At 45.6% G+C, this 15,337-nt stretch overlaps 1 protein-coding gene and 1 pseudogene across 4 annotated transcripts in view; one reads left to right on the forward strand and one right to left on the reverse strand.

Moving 5' to 3' along the window:
* Positions 1–8,864, reverse strand: part of LOC136102990 (alpha-2-macroglobulin-like protein 1) — a 28,177-nt gene extending 19,313 nt beyond the window's left edge. For 3 of the 4 annotated variants that reach the window (XM_065840676.2, XM_065840666.2, XM_065840683.2), the window contains exons 1-10: positions 8,629–8,864; positions 6,699–6,885; positions 6,199–6,361; positions 5,376–5,428; positions 5,100–5,120; positions 3,557–3,710; positions 3,048–3,132; positions 2,380–2,500; positions 1,442–1,559; positions 266–375 (exon numbers count right to left, since the gene is read on the reverse strand). In XM_065840676.2, coding sequence (XP_065696748.2) covers positions 266–375; positions 1,442–1,559; positions 2,380–2,500; positions 3,048–3,132; positions 3,557–3,710; positions 5,100–5,120; positions 5,376–5,428; positions 6,199–6,361; positions 6,699–6,885; positions 8,629–8,726 — 1,110 coding nt within the window. In that variant the 5' untranslated portion in view covers positions 8,727–8,864. The remainder of the gene's footprint in view (positions 1–265; positions 376–1,441; positions 1,560–2,379; positions 2,501–3,047; positions 3,133–3,556; positions 3,711–5,099; positions 5,121–5,375; positions 5,429–6,198; positions 6,362–6,698; positions 6,886–8,628) is intronic. The other variant, XM_071815234.1, reaches the window with a different exon arrangement.
* A 1,731-nt stretch (positions 8,865–10,595) lies between these two features.
* Positions 10,596–15,337, forward strand: part of LOC136107420 (alpha-2-macroglobulin-like protein 1) — a 44,924-nt pseudogene continuing 40,182 nt past the window's right edge.

The following is a 15,337-nucleotide window of genomic DNA, read 5'->3' on the forward strand; positions in this document are numbered from 1 at the left end:
TGACAGACTCTCAGTATGAACTCTAACGCCACCAACTGCTTCCCATTTATGCAGCAGCCATCTCATCTGGCAAAGCCATGTCCCTATCCCATGGTCAGACCTTTGGATTAACTCTTGGTAGAGATGTCAAAGGAGAGACTGGGACAGATGACTGTGCTAGTATCTTTGGGCAGCTCAGAGCAAGGGGACCCCTCAGTACTTCTGTGCCTGCCATCTCCTTAGGCTCAACTGCTGGCCTTTCCATGTTTCTGTGCTGTTCACTTACATTTCCATAGTAGGGAGCTCCTTGCTGATAGTAGTAGCTTGTACCCCAGAATTGGAGAGTTGTGATATCAAAAGTAACCTTGCAGTTTTCAGTGGTGTTGAACTCCACTCCTAGGAAAGATGGAAGGTACGTGCAGGTGAGTATCACATGTCTGAACAAAGGCAGCAGGATTGGATGGACTGAGGTAAGAGGTTGCTCATAGGAGGTTGTAGTTTCTCCATGTAACTTCAGGAGTCATTTAACACACGCACTTCGCAATAGTGCCTCCTACATTCTGACCTGCTAGACTGACAGCACTCTACTAGGAGGTCTCTGACAGACAGTTCTCAAATGTTCTTTCTGACTTTGTTTAAGATGGTCTTACTTGTAATTGTCCACTCCCATTCTCCTCCCATTCTCACAGCAGAGTCACTAGAAGGCAAAATTCTGCGTTGCCTTCACCATGTTAGTTTACAGTCTGCTGTTTTGTCATGTGGTGCCCATCTGAAATCACTGTAGTTGTTTGCTATATGAACGTATGTCAATGCTTTCAGCAAGGGCTGCAAAACATTTTCTTGCAAGGACAGATTTGTAAAATTTTGTACAAGAGAAAACCTTACAGGATGGGATATTTAACAGTAGCTCTGGACAAGTATCCTCATCTCCCTGTCTGGGATGTGGAGATAAAACAGTACACAGCTGGGGCCTTGATTATCACTGGTTACTGAGTATCTTCTAATTCCAATGGACTTTCCTAAAGTATGGTTTAGGAGCAAGAGAACCTGGCCTCATCCACCTCTGTGCACATTTCTACTGTGACTAGAAGACAAGAGAAAGCAGCTCTTGTCCATCTCTGACAAACCAAGGTGACTGTCAGAGCTGGACTAGCCACAGCTTGTGCAGGAGCAAGCATACTGGTAAAGCCCATCCTGCAGCTGGGAGAGTACACATGTTTTATGTGAGTCAGACCTGGGTGCTATGGTACATGAGAGCATCCATGTTGCTGTGGTTCTCCCAGGGAAGACACAACCCTCTAAACACTTGACCCCATGGCAACCAGTGCAGAAATCTCCAGTGGTTTGATGGGAAGACACAAGGATACATAAAGAGCCTTACAGATGGAAACCCAAAGACAGGCATGTTGCATGAGTGTAAAGTAAAATATTTTCCACAAAGTGTAGAATCAGTTTTTGGTACCTGTTCCACTTTCTTTCAGAAAAGCCACAGCTTCCAGGTTGAAATCATAACTGTCACCATGCTTTTGGTGGTAGATTTGAATATTCACCTCAGTACCAAAGCAGCCATCCTTGTTTGTCTGGGGATGCAAAATTGTATCTGTTAACCAATCATGAATGCTCTAGTCCCTTCTGTAGTGCAGATCAAACCCAAGGCCCAGAAGTCTAAAAGTACATGATAAGGACACTTGAGTTAAAGCATCAACTCCCATACTAACATGAAACATACTACTTTTCTGTGGAGCAGTCACTAATAGGAGATGCTGTTTCACAGGTATCTCATCTTCACACATTCACTCATATGCCAGTAGCAAACATGATTTGTCATTTCTCCCTGATGACATGATTTCTTCTGCTAAGGCAGGATTTATCTTTAAGATATGTGGTGCATTACTTAAAAATATGTAAACCAAATATAGATACATGAATTCAGCCCTAAAGATGAATGAGTAAAGTTTGTGCTAATCTGCAATTACTTGTTCAGCTGCAAGGGGTAATTTTTGCGTTTCCAAAACAGCTGTTTCTGGGAAACAGCACATAGATTTTCACACCAGATTAAAAAGTGGTGCTAAGAAGCATCCAGTGGAAGTGAATTGATGTGGAGAGTGTTTGTAATTTTTATTGGTTTGTTGCAATACCGTTTTGTAGGCAAATCTGCAATAGTTAGCTTGCCCACAGATGCTTCTTCCTTTGAGTACATCTCAGAGCTGTCAGAGAAATCACTGAGAGAGGCTAAGGTTGCTACACTAGGGAGTTAAGGGCATATCAGTCGTTCAACCCCAAGCAAAGAGCATGCCGCTTCAATAGCTGATGCCTGTCCCGTTCCTCCCTTTAGTATTCTTCTCTCTCTTTGCCCTGTTCCTCTCTTTTGTAAGAGGAGCGTATGTCCCATATGCTCACCTCGCCAGTGTAATCCTTACAAATACTGTGCTTGGCTTTGGAAGACTTCCGATTATAGCGGATATGTTTACGGCACACCACAGCCTTCACAACACCGTGGACTGGTTTCCCATATGTGTACCTGGCAAACATGGCAGAGAGGATTACACTCACATACAGAAACACGGGCTCAAGGGTGAATAGTATCAGCTTTAGTCTGTGGTTTGCAGCTATACAACCCAGCAGCAGGCAGTATTTTCATGGTTCATGAGCTCAGCAGAGGCTAAGAAGTTAAAGTGACTTATTCAGACTGAGATAGAAGGCAGTGGTGTGTGAGTTCTCTCCAAGTCAGCACTAGTGCCACCAGGCAGTGCTAGGGGACATGATGCTGGTCAAAAGTTGAGTCATTATTCCTTCCACACTGGCACTAATCATTGCAGCAAAGGTGGTGTATTGTAGGGCGGATGCCCCACTGAGGAGATCCACTGTCACACTTTCAAACTCGCAGACAAAGAAGTAGGGAGAGAGAATATTGAGAAAGGTGAGATTCCAGGAGAATTCCTTAGCAAAGAATGCTAGGGTACCAGACTTTGGGGCGGGGAGCAGGGCTGTCAGAGACTATTTTGAGATCAGTTGTGCAGTTTCCAAACTAGTAAGATTGCACCTTCTGCCACAATAAGTAAGCTCACATGCCACAGACGTGGAGACGGAAGTTCTCCTCCAAGATGGTGACCACTTGAGGCATCTGAATGGAGACATTGAACTTAGGCAGTACTGTGTGAAAGCAAGAGAAATATAATTCAGTGGGAACAGAGACAGCTCATTTGTTCCAATCCTCCCCAAGTGATTTTTTACAGAATTTTGTCCCTTCATTGCCTAACTACCAGAACAGGGCCTGGTAGCAAGGCATCAGCAGCCCAACCAGGAGACTGTGGTGGGAGTAGACAGCCTCAGTCTCCTCCCCAGAGCACAGCTGTGGGACAATGCTTTGGTTCATCCACAGGACATGGGAGAGGAAAAAGAGTGGGCCGGAGCGAAAGTCAATTATTACATCCACTGGCATACAGTTGGACATCTCAGCTGTTAGCACAAGTAACACAGCTGCTCACAGCTGCGTGGCCCATTCAACTCTGTGTGAGAAAGCGGGGTGGAAGATATAGATCTTTCTCTGCTGCTGTCAGCTCCCTGAGACTCTTACCATACTCCTCTACCCTGAAGGTACGTGTGCGGTCAGGCATCTTGATGGTGTACTCTCCAACTGGTGCTTCTACAGCCAAAGGGAAGGACAGATCCACAATGCCTCCCACAGGTATAACATTCAGCCACTGTGCAATTCGGTTCCCTTTGGGGTCCTGCATAGGCAATAGCAGAGAGTAGTTATTTCCCAGTGCAAAAAGAGACTCTTTTGCAGGGTGTCCAAGCTACGACAGCATGGTCTGAGCAGATATCCTTTGTCCTGAGAGCCCAGGTCTATAACGAAGCTACAGTGCCTAAGTGAGTTTGAGATCAAAGAGAATAGGGCTTTTCTCCCTGTCTCATTGACAATCTATCATATTATAGCTCTCTGGTGGCATCACCATCTCACTGACCTCTGCAAAACAGTGGTTTACAGCCTGTCTGTCTCACTAAGAAATACAGTTGAGATTCCTGTGGTGATCTGGGCTGGTATAGCCCCAAAGTCACTGTGGAGGGGGTCAATCCTGACAGCTAATGCTGTCTAAGGCATGAACTAGTTGGGAGTGGGGAGTCTAATGTCTTGAATCCCCAGGAAAGTCTGGGGAAATGCATCCAAGACTTCATGCAGAGAACCATGAGGCCTGGTGTAGAAAGGAAGATGTGAAGACCTGGGGTGCAAGGGCATTTGGAGGCTTTGTTGACTGTCATGGTCAGTCCATGGCACACAGTATTCTCCCACTGCTGGGTCTTGGGAACGCAAGATGCAGAACTCTGGCTACAGTCACACTGCCCAGCCAGGAAGGACTCCGTGATGAGTTGGTGAGTGCTTTATAAACATATGGAAGAAGTGTAAACTGTTGTTTGAAAGGGTGAAGCTCGATCAGAGTACTACGTTTTTATAAATTGACATAAAGCATTGCATAGGCATCTCAGAAACCATGTGTTTATGTGTTCATTGCTTGGTGGGTATGGCATTCAGATGTTCATTAGCTTCTGCCATTGCTAGTTGGAACTGTGACATCTCTGCAATAGGTTATGATAAATGACTCACCACTTTCAGGTATCTTTCCTCAGCCTGAGTGATTGCAGTCTGTATTTCATCTATAATACTGAAACTAAACTAACAGATATTAAGAACAATATCCTGAAGGCTGCTTTAGGAAGTTTCTCTAGCCGTGTTAACGCAACACTAACTGGTCAAACTTACATTTTCTGTATGTTAAATATAAAAGTCTCCTTAAAGAAACTTTAGGATTTTCACAAATCTTCAATTCACAGGCTAAAGGGACTGAAAGTGCTGTGACCACTCTAGAAAAGTTTGCTGGACTGATTTTCAATGGCACCCATCCTTTATTGCAGGGACTCGTGTGTGATCAGTATCATGACAGTGTGCTGCCAAACTTGTGTGGCTACTAAAGGAAGGAAGGGCAAGAAGTCGAGGACTGTTCCCATTCATTCTGAGGTAACTGGCTTTCTGCATCCATATTTCCCCACCATCATCTCCGAACCTGTTTCTTCCCCATGGTAAGAAGAGATCACCACTTTCAATAAAGTAGGTGCTTTACCTTCAGTTCCACCAGGCGGTGCTGTGGGGAGGAAATAACAGTTACTGGTGGGAAGCTTTCAGGTAAGTTACAACTCACGTTTTTATCCCCCAATCACTGCCTGTGACCCAACCCCAGGAGCAGTTCCTGCATTGCTGTTTATAAGCATCAGAAGCAACACTGAGACTAACTGTCCACAGCACTGCCCACCTAGCTGGGCCAAGCACTGATCCAGAAGTCATGGAAGCAGCCCACAGCATTTTCAGACTTCTTAAGGTTTCTCCTCTCTTGACTTACCGTTTCATTGCTGGCAATAAAGTTCTGATCCAAGGTTACAATTCGCAACTTGACTATAGAACAAAAGAAAAACAGGACTGGCTGAAATGAAATCAAGTCTGTTAATAATAAAAAAGTATGGCTAAGACAGACGTGCCCATGTGCTTCGCTGAGAGGGTGAAGGCAGCAGCTAAATCCATCCAGTCCTGGGCCTGTGCTCAAAGCCCTGCTCTGAGCTGGCAGCCAGCTAGAAAAAAAGTGGCATAGGAGGTGGTGTGGGGTTTCTGGGAAGGCTGGCTGTATTGGTGAGAAAGGGCATTTTTCTGGACATTGGACCTGTGATGGGGCACTCAGTCTTGCCTGCAGTGAAGGTCATGCCAGTGGAAAAGGGGTAAGGCATGGGGCAAATGGCTGTACCCTGTGGTGATCTGAGCTGTGCTAGGGTAGTGACGGGGCCTGCAGAACCATGATCCTTGTCTGAGAAAGCCTGAGGGAGAGAGGGGGATTTAGGGCACCAACAGACTACTGTGGCTTTGACTGGAGCAATCATGAATATAACATAGTGGTGCCATGAATATAACATAGTGGTGCCTGAACCTTTTCTCATGCATCAGCCAGAACATACAAGCACTGTTCACACTGGCATGCTGTCTGAGTACAGCTAGTACTGGAGATAAAATGTCTCATGCTGACTCAGAAGAGAGGTAACCCCAAATCTTTCAAAGCCCAGAGGGACCCCATCTTCCTTGCAGAGCTGGCCTCCCTCCAAGTGCTAGAGGCTACCCCATATCTTGTGGCCTGAGGACTGCTCTTTCTCTCACAAGACATGGCATTCTCTCCATACCAGTCTGTCCAGGTTTATACACAGGTTTGTCTGTCTGGATAAAGGTCTTCTTGTCTGCATCCTTGATTAAGACTTTCTGTTTCTTCTGAAAATCTGAGCTGGCTTCCAGGACTGCTATTACAATAAAAGCCACTTCATCGGGGTTTCCAACAGGAGGAGGGACCTGCAAGCATAGTTTAACCATCATTCAGGGTGAATTGCATTCATGGATCCCCAGAATTTTGGCCTAACAATTAAGATACTGCTTTTATATTGCTCCAGTTCTTCTTGCCCTTAAAGACCTCCCAGTGCTTTTCAAAATGTTTTCTAGAAGAGTAAAATATCAGAGGGGCTACACAGCAGGAAGGACACTGGTAGACCTATTCACGCTGACACAGAAGATTCGGTGCCCAATTAAGATGTCGTCATGGGAAGACACAATTATTTGCCTTCCTGCCCAGCAAGAGTAGAACTCATGCACTATCCACCCTACTGACAACCCCTGGAAATACCTTCCTCACCTGGAAGCTTGTGCAATGAAAGAAGGTGAGCTGAGAGATGGACTGAGTGATCAGAGTCTCATTCCCAGCTCTGCTTTGCAAGGTTACTGTCACATGGATTGGGACTGCCTGCTTTCTGCTTAGTTGGAGGCACACTGTCTCTGAGAAGGGATAGTAGAGCTGAGATGGTATTGCCACAGCATAATTTCTGTGGAAAAAAAAAAGAAAAAATAAAGTCAGGTGAAACTGATTTTCTAAGAGGACAGGTTTTGCCCGCAGGATTTGAGTACTTCCTAATAAGACTTCTGGTCTCTTCATTCTACTGTTGCCATGCCAGTAGGACAAGATGGCATAGTGACAGGTGGGACGAGATCACACTGTTCACTATGCCAGTGGGACAATATCACACTATTGTTCTCTTCTTTAGCCAACATTCAAGCAGGTTTGAAAATTCTTGTTACTGACTCCTCCTGCTTACTGCTTCTGGACAGATTCAGCCAGTGGCATAATTTGCAGCAGCAGAAGGTCAGGGTCTGGAAAGATCAGAACAGCAGGAGGCAGGGGCGTGACCTTCTGGTAGTTTTTAGCTGGAGCTCAGCACCCTGGCAAGAGAGAGTCAAAGTCCTGCTGGCCAGGATCCTGGAGTGCTTTCACACTTGAGTGCTGTCAGGCTGCCTTGAGCAGCTTGTTTGCTGCTGATATTAGGGGATCTGATAACAGATGCCAATGACATTTTGATTTTCTTACTTAAGCTGACATAGAGCATCTCCCCTCTCCCACTGAGCCAAAGGATGGGAAGACCCACTGCTTGAACCTCCTGTAACCTCCCTTGCTCCTAATGACCCTTTACTCTGAAACATTTTCTTACACCCATTTGACAAATCATCCCTTGCCTGCCAAACTATGAAAGTACAAGACAGCATCTCTGAAGATGTGATTCAAGGATCCCAAGAGTCAGGCTGGATTACTTTCTCATGAATCTACAAAAAACATTGGTATACAGGTAGGACAGCAGACAGTCTGTTGAAGCAAGCAGTATTTCCACAGAGAAAAGATTTGTGCTGAAGGTAACTGTGGGAAACAGGTAGCAGTAAAGCATCTTTCAATGAGATCTGTGTCAGCTTATGGAACATATCCTAAAGGAAGAGGCTGTACTCCCGCTGAAAAAGATTTTGAAAACTAGACTCGTGCGTACCATACCACACATTGCAGGAGGGAACCCAACTACAGTGCAGTGACATATTTCCCACTATAACATCTACTGTTTGAGCACAGCAATGTTTCAGTTTGCATTTATGCCATGGCTGCAAAAGCAAAGCCCTTTAAAATGCAAGAGCAAGTACACAAGCCAGTATATCATAGCAGTGACTGCTGGAACAGGAGTTTCATTCAGGATAAAGTATATAAAGAGAAACAGTGCTGGGAATTTTCCTTGCTAGAGATCTGAGAAAAGGCATAGAGGAAGCAGACAGACAGCCAAGACAGAATGACCACACTTCTTGACAAAAAGCACTGCTATTAGATACTTTGGGCTCACATTTGCCCTGTTTGTAGAGACATCTAGCTTTGTCTGCTAAATATTTAAATGGTGACCTATTACTTTGGGGAGAAAAGCATAGCCCAGAAGGAAATGTATTCTGGAGCACAGTAGTAGAAGTGAGATGCTGGCAGGTCAGAATTAAACACATGCACAAAGTTGGCAGAATTACTCTGCCTCTGTCATTGCAGAAATACGTGGTCTAGTGCCTGTCAAAGGTGCTAATGGGAGAGCCAAGTAGTAGACGGAGTGGGGCAAGGAGGGTGCATGAGAACCAAGTGAATCATTGGAATTATGAGAAATTATGCCTCTCTGGAAAAGTGTTAGGACTTCTGTCCTGTTTCTGTCACACCATTGCCCCCCCCATATTCACAGAAGACCAAAGCGCGTATGCGAAGCAGTTGAGGTTCTTACAGCATTTCAGGCATTCCAGCTGTGCTAGGTAGGAGAAGGATGCTGCCCCACAGGAAAGCGATGCTCCACATAGCTGATTGCAGGTAGAATCCCTCCATGGAAAGCTTAGCCTCTCCTCTGCCCCCCTCTTCGCCCCTGTTTCTGCTGTCTTCCTATTCTTTCCTCCTCACGCAGAGCTGAAGGACTCTGCAGCTCCTACCCTGAGCGGGTGCCCATCTCTCTCTTGGTTTCAAAACCAAGGAGGTGGAAATTGTGCTGCGCATGGCAGGGGTTGGGATGTGGGTGGGTAGAAGGGGTGGAGACAATATTTATTGCTATGCCAAAGGCATTTGCCTCAAGGCTTTAGGAGATTCATTGTTATTTCTCAGTGAGATGACTTGCTCTGCCTTATGCAGCACAGTTGGTGGCAGCTAGAGCGCTCAGTTACTGTATTTGGTACAGAGGCCTAATTTTCATACAGTATTTCATCAGAAACATCCTGGGACAAATTAATTCTTTGTGATGTCAGTGGGTTTTGTTTTATGGTTCTTCTGTAGAACTTCCTTTTTATGTATTATTTACTTCTTACTGAAATGTCACTTCTGCCCTGCAGCCTCCAGCCAGACCAGCCCAGGGTTTCACACACAGTTCTACCAGTGTCCCCATTCCTCCCTGGAACAAGGGAAGAACTTTAGTCTGTTATTATCTTTTTGTTGTCTATTTTTCCCATTTAACCTCAGAGGCAGCTAATTGGATGACCATTCAGAGATGCAGAGCAGTGGGCAGTGTTTCTGAAATCAGACAGAACTCTGCCTTTTGTTCCACTAGTTTAGGTTTGAACCTAAAACCCAGCTGATTTCAGAGAATCAAATCTGCTCCCAGATCAGTGACATACAGTGCTTTAAACTTGCAGATTATCTGCAATGACAGTGCTAGGTTAAAGGCTGGTGTGCTGTTATTGTATTGGACTGTGTACAAAGAGGGTGGATGCTAAGCACACATACGGTGACTGTGCCAAAGTAAATCCAGGGGATTGCTTCAGCTGGGAGCAAAGAGTGGCTGGATGGCAAATTCACTCCATATTGTGTACCTTTGGTTATGCTCTGCAAAAACAAAGCTGAGGCCAGGGCAGGATGGGGACATCCACTGTCAAATGAGGTTGTAAGTAGAGGGCAAATATGTCCAAGCCCTGTTCACTTCACTTCACTTCGCTTCACTTCGCTTCGCTTCGCTGTTGGCACTCAGGAAATGGAAATACAAGGTCGCAGTGCCTGAGGAGAGTCTGGAGGAGATGGGTGCTGGCATCCGTGTAGAACTACCTTATGGCTGGAGGAAGCTGTTAGAAGACTAAAACATCTGGCGTGGGAGGATGTAAAGTAGAGATTTGCTAAAATATGTTGGGACTTAAAATGTCTTGCTTTATCTGGAAAGAGAGTGGAGCTACAAGGGGTGTTGGCAGTGGGTGGTAGGAGCGGCCATGGAAAAGGTTCTGTACTCAGGAGGATCAGGCGTGGCTGGGATGGATGGGTAGACAGAGGTAGTGAATGGAGGTGAATTGAAAAGCTTTTACTCCAAGCTCTGATTAAATACTGAATAAAAGGAAGATCACTAATGAGGGAGAATAATCACACAGAGTACTGATGATGCTTTGTACAGGCACAGAACAGTAGTTGGTGTGCAGCTTTGGCTCTCATCAGATGCTACAGCCAGCATCCAGATCAGCTGCAGCTGAGATAAGTTTTTCTCCTAAGTTCCCTTCAGCCTGGGTTAGAGGTCACCCATCCCTCATCGCCACACCAGTGCTCTGGCACCCCATGGTCTGGAATACCATCTGAATGTAGACATGGGTGGAGAACTGGGCTGTGTGGCCTTCACTCTGCTGTTGGAAGCAAGTAAATATTAGCTAATGTCATTAGCCTGGAAGAGATACTATCTTCATATACTAACTCACTCACTCTTTGGACTTAGAAGCATCTGAAGGGGGGTATTTAGGATTGCTCCAGCCCATTAGTATAGGCAGTTGGCTTCTCCAGTGTGGATCTAGTCAGCTGTCTGTCTCAGCCCAAGCAATGGGAGCACCAGTGGTCCTCTTGGCCCTGGCCCTATTCCCAGTCGCAGCTGCAGCGAGCCTGGAACTGTGAGATTATCTTCTTTTGATTTTGGGGGGCTTGGTGGAATGGACTGTCATTGAAGGCTGGTGCTGAGGTGTTTCACTGTTTAGCATCACAGAGCTGAACAGTGGGGGCCTTGTTCTCAGGAAAGCTGGGCAGAAGCAGCTCCTGAGTCCCTCTGGAGTGCTGAGTGTCACGTGCCACTGCAGGTGAAGCCCCTGATGTTTGCTTGTGCAGGCATGGCACTGCACACACCGCAAAACTACAGAAGTCACATGTTTTGCCTCTGCTCATCCTCTGCTGGTGGGAGGTGAAATCTGGTGTGAGGACTGAAGCCTTATGCCTCAGCCACTGAGTCTTTGGCTTCATTCCTCACACAGCCTTGCTCTGTGTACTTGCAGTTGGAGTATCATACACTGGAAGGCTGTGTCCTGGCTGGTGACAACGTGGTGACAGACAAATATCAGGAGCTCCCTAGTTCCATACTGGGCATGTTGTTTCTTTCTGGTATGGAAAGGGAGCTGCACTATAGTTCCTTCACTGCAGGCCACCAGACATTTCTGACCCTGGTCTACCTCTTAATGGCAAGGAGCAGAGATGGATTCTGGCCTGTCCCCCTCAGCCTCTAAATTGTTTTTGAACATCTGCTCTCTTCTAGTCACTATATGGTGATATTCCCTGCTGTCATTCCGCATTCCCAAGAAGAGAAGCTCTGCATTCATCTCAGCTCCTTGACTGAGGCTGTCCACATGGCTATCACCTTGGAGGTGACAACACAGAATCACACACTGGTGGAACAGGATGTGGAGAAGCCAGGCATTTTTCAGTGCATCACCTTCCAGGTAAGCATAGCTGTGGCTACTCATTTGGCAGTGGGTGCTCTCACCTTCACTTCAGACAGGAGCCCAGCACTTCTCTGGATACACTGTCCTTTGCTTTGCCATGGCTTGCAAGCGGGTTGAGTGTATTTCCCTACCAGTGCCAGGTAAAATACGGCAGTGTCCTGGAGCCTAGCAAAGTAGGAAACCTCTGCTGCGTAGATAAAAACCTGTTTTTTTGATTTGTATCAGTCCATTTCATTCTACTTAAAACCTGTCGGAAAACATTGACTTTCAGTTTAATCAGTGTTTACTCCCTAAAAATGCTTGTATATCACAGTGCAAGTCAATGCATTGGTAATACGTTCTTTCAATACTTGCTTCCTCAGAAGCCTGGCCCTCCTGCTCCAAGAGGACCATTCTACTCTAAAGCTGCATCTATATTGCAAGGTGTGGTTGCAACCTGCATAGACATTGACTTTGCTTTAATTTAACTGTGATTGGTGGTGATGGTGCTGAACCCACAATCAACTGAATTTCACCTAGGCAGTCTGGATACTTCTTGGGTGGCTTTAATTTCTGTCATTGCAACTTTGCTGCTCTAGTTAGCTTAACTAGACACACTGAGGCTGGGGCACGACTACAGGAACTTCAGTTACATTCCTGGAGTGCCATGGGAATGTGTCTGGTGCTGAGGGTCTACAAACTGCCCCTTTCTTTCTTAGCACTGTACAAAGTCACTGTGTCTATGCCCTGATTGTTCTGCAGATTCAGCAGAACTCAAGGAGGGGCTTTAGTCACTTCTGGTTCTTGCATCAACAAGACAATTATTAACTGTTTGTTGCCAGTCCTTAATAGAGATTAAGTCCTGGCTCTGGAAAGCCAAGGAAGTCTGCTGTTAGCGAAAAGAACCTTTCTCCTGGTGAGCTCAGTCTTTCTGATACTGAGATGTCCTGGTTTTGCCTGATCAGTATCTCATCTCCTGTTACTGTCTTGGTCAGGTCCAGATCTGACTTCCCTATGGGTTTTCCTGTTTTCATAAAAATCTTACATTTACACGAAGTGAGAGAATTACATGTCAGTTGGTTCCCTCCTAGTTTACGAATGACAGGCAGTGACTGCTTCTTCTTCCTATAATTTCAAGCAGGTTAGAAATAAAATTCTAAAGTGGAATTTGGACTCTGAAGCTTGGGGATTTTTTAATTAGATGATGTCTCATATCTGGGATAAGATGCAAAGTCTCTGGCAAATTTGTTTTCCATTTCCTTGTATCTATCAACCTAGGTGCCAGAGTTCATTCCCAGGAAAAGAAATTATTCCATGTCACATGTAAGATACCTCTCTTGGCTGCTTCTCCTCACACAATCTAGATGGCTTCAGACTCTCCTGCATCTGAGATGTTGGACGTGCAGGGTGGGAAAGATAGTAAAAGGGAGAAAGAAATGTGGAGAATAGCAAACATGACAAGGAGAAAGGCAAAGAAAAGAGAATGAGGAAGCTGGAGAGCACAGAGAAGACTATGACTAGGGGAAGGAGAGACCTATATTAAAGGAGGGGAAGGGAAGAGAGGGAAGTTGGAGATTTTGGTAGAATAGATGCCTCTGTTTCTCCTTCAAGCTACTGGTAATGTCAAGCAGTTTGTGTTTTTTTAACCTGACAGCCAAATGTGGTGGGTTTTCTGCATGTACTGATCCACAGCGGGGACAATGTGCTCTTTGAGGGTCGCAAGAAAGTTCTGGTTGAGCCCCAGAAGAATGTAATTCTGATAGAGACAGACAAAGGCTTTTACAAATCAGGAGAAACAGGTAAGGCAAGAAGGTGATATATGGAAATGCGGAAAGAAGGGTCAAGGCAGCAGCCACATCTGAGGGGAAGACTTTACCAAGTACAGCAAGATAAACTTGTTGGAGATGGAAGAAAGCAGATCTCTATTATCAGATGTTTCCAGGAACAGTATGCATCAGGATGTTCCCCTCTGAGCCGTGCTGCACCAAATGCCCAGCCTTCTGCTCCTTGGTCTTGTTTTGGTGAAGTATCTTTAGTGAGACCTAAAAGGAAAGTCAGGACTCTTTAGAACACTGGAAAGTCTCTTGTATTTTAAAGACTGTTGTCGATATTTGAGTAAAGCCTACAATGACAGTTCCAAGCTCTAGAAATACAGAGTTACTCCCGTGTCTTCACAATACGAACAGGCTGCCATCAGACTGACCCCGGTATTTAACACATCATTTTAATCTTTCCAGGTAAAGGTAGTGGGTTTCTACATCCTGCAGCTGCATATAAACCTCCCACACAGAGTCCTCTGGGGTGGGAGATGCTGGGGAGGGCTGTTTGAGGAAAGACCTGAATACCTCTGAGGTAAACAGAGAGGCATGAATACTGAAGCACAGAAAAAAGAGAAGCAGATTTGTGCAAGGATACATCGCAGCCAGAATGCTTTACAATAATTTTCTTTATATCTCCAGTGAAATTTCGAATTGTGAACCTTGATGCGGATCTTAACGTTATTAAAAGAGAGGTGAGTATCACCTTGTGCTTTTCTAGAAGTAGGAGCCTTAGCATGAGACACATCAAGAGGTTCATGAAAGAGACATCTCCCTTCATGTCTGTTAAACCATACAAACAAATGATCTTTGAAAGGGAATCCACTCATCCACTGGTCCCTTGGAAAAAGACTACAGTGTAAGCTAGCATAGAGAAGGAAGGAAACCTAGTGTGGGGTCTGGATGGCACAGAAATTTTTGGCTGGGGCCCACATCAGGCAGTGATATTAATACTGATTCACGCGGGTGTCTTGCTCTATACAAAACTGAGCTTGTGTTTCTCTTGTTTTTACAGTATTCCCGGATATGGCTACAGATAAGTGTCAAAGAAATTACCGAAGTCAGATGTCTGTCTCTTCTGCTGTGCCCTTTCACTTCTGGACAGAGTTGAGCCACAAATGCAACCTCATAAGGTCATGGTAATGGTTCAGCTGGTGTCTTTTCTACCTTGTCAGCCTGGGGTCTTCATTCAAGCCAGCATGTCTGTGATGCACATAGCTGAGCTAGAGACACGGCAGTAATTAATCTTTTCCCAACACCTTGTCTGCACAGAGCACAAGGCACAAGACTATGAGCTCAGTAGATGCAGCACAGCTGCTTCTCCTTCCCACAGTGTTATGGTGTTACCACTTCCCAGTAGCTTGACTGTTCTTGGCAGCCTTTGCAATTCAAAAGTACAGTAAAAGTACCCTTGGAGGGAAGAGAAGGAATCTCACCTGGTGGTCTGGCAACCTCTCTACCAGGGCAAGTGTAAGCCCTTGTAGTGCCTTCTTGTGCCCGGGTACAGCTGGACCTGCTGGGTACCCATGCTCCCAGTGTGACTTGGTGGCTCTGCATGTCCTTTCCCAAATAGAATCCTGAATATAACTGTATTGCTGAGTGGCTGAATGTACAGTCAAGAAATGGCATTGTGGATCTATCCTTGCCCCTGGCCTCTGAAGCACCCCTTGGGGAGTATACCATCTCAGTGCAACAAGACATGGCTAAAAAAAACTTCAGTGTTGCTGAATATGGTGAGACTTGAAAAACAGAGGTGAAGGAAAAGCAGTGTGGGCAGCGGGAAAAGAGAACAGGAAGATGAGGCCATTTTCATCAGGCATTTTGCCCTGGGATAACAGCAGGCTGGGCACAGGGATGGATTGGTCTGTGCACACACCTCAGACTGGGCTGGTGGTTCTACAGCTGCATAGGGTACAAAGGAGAGGCTGTGGTCTGACATCTTCTTCTAGCTGTGTCTGAGCCCTGTAATGAGCACTTT

The sequence above is a fragment of the Patagioenas fasciata genome, chromosome 1 (genome assembly GCF_037038585.1).
Source record: "Patagioenas fasciata isolate bPatFas1 chromosome 1, bPatFas1.hap1, whole genome shotgun sequence".
In the NCBI taxonomy this organism is placed as follows: Eukaryota; Metazoa; Chordata; class Aves; order Columbiformes; family Columbidae; genus Patagioenas; species Patagioenas fasciata.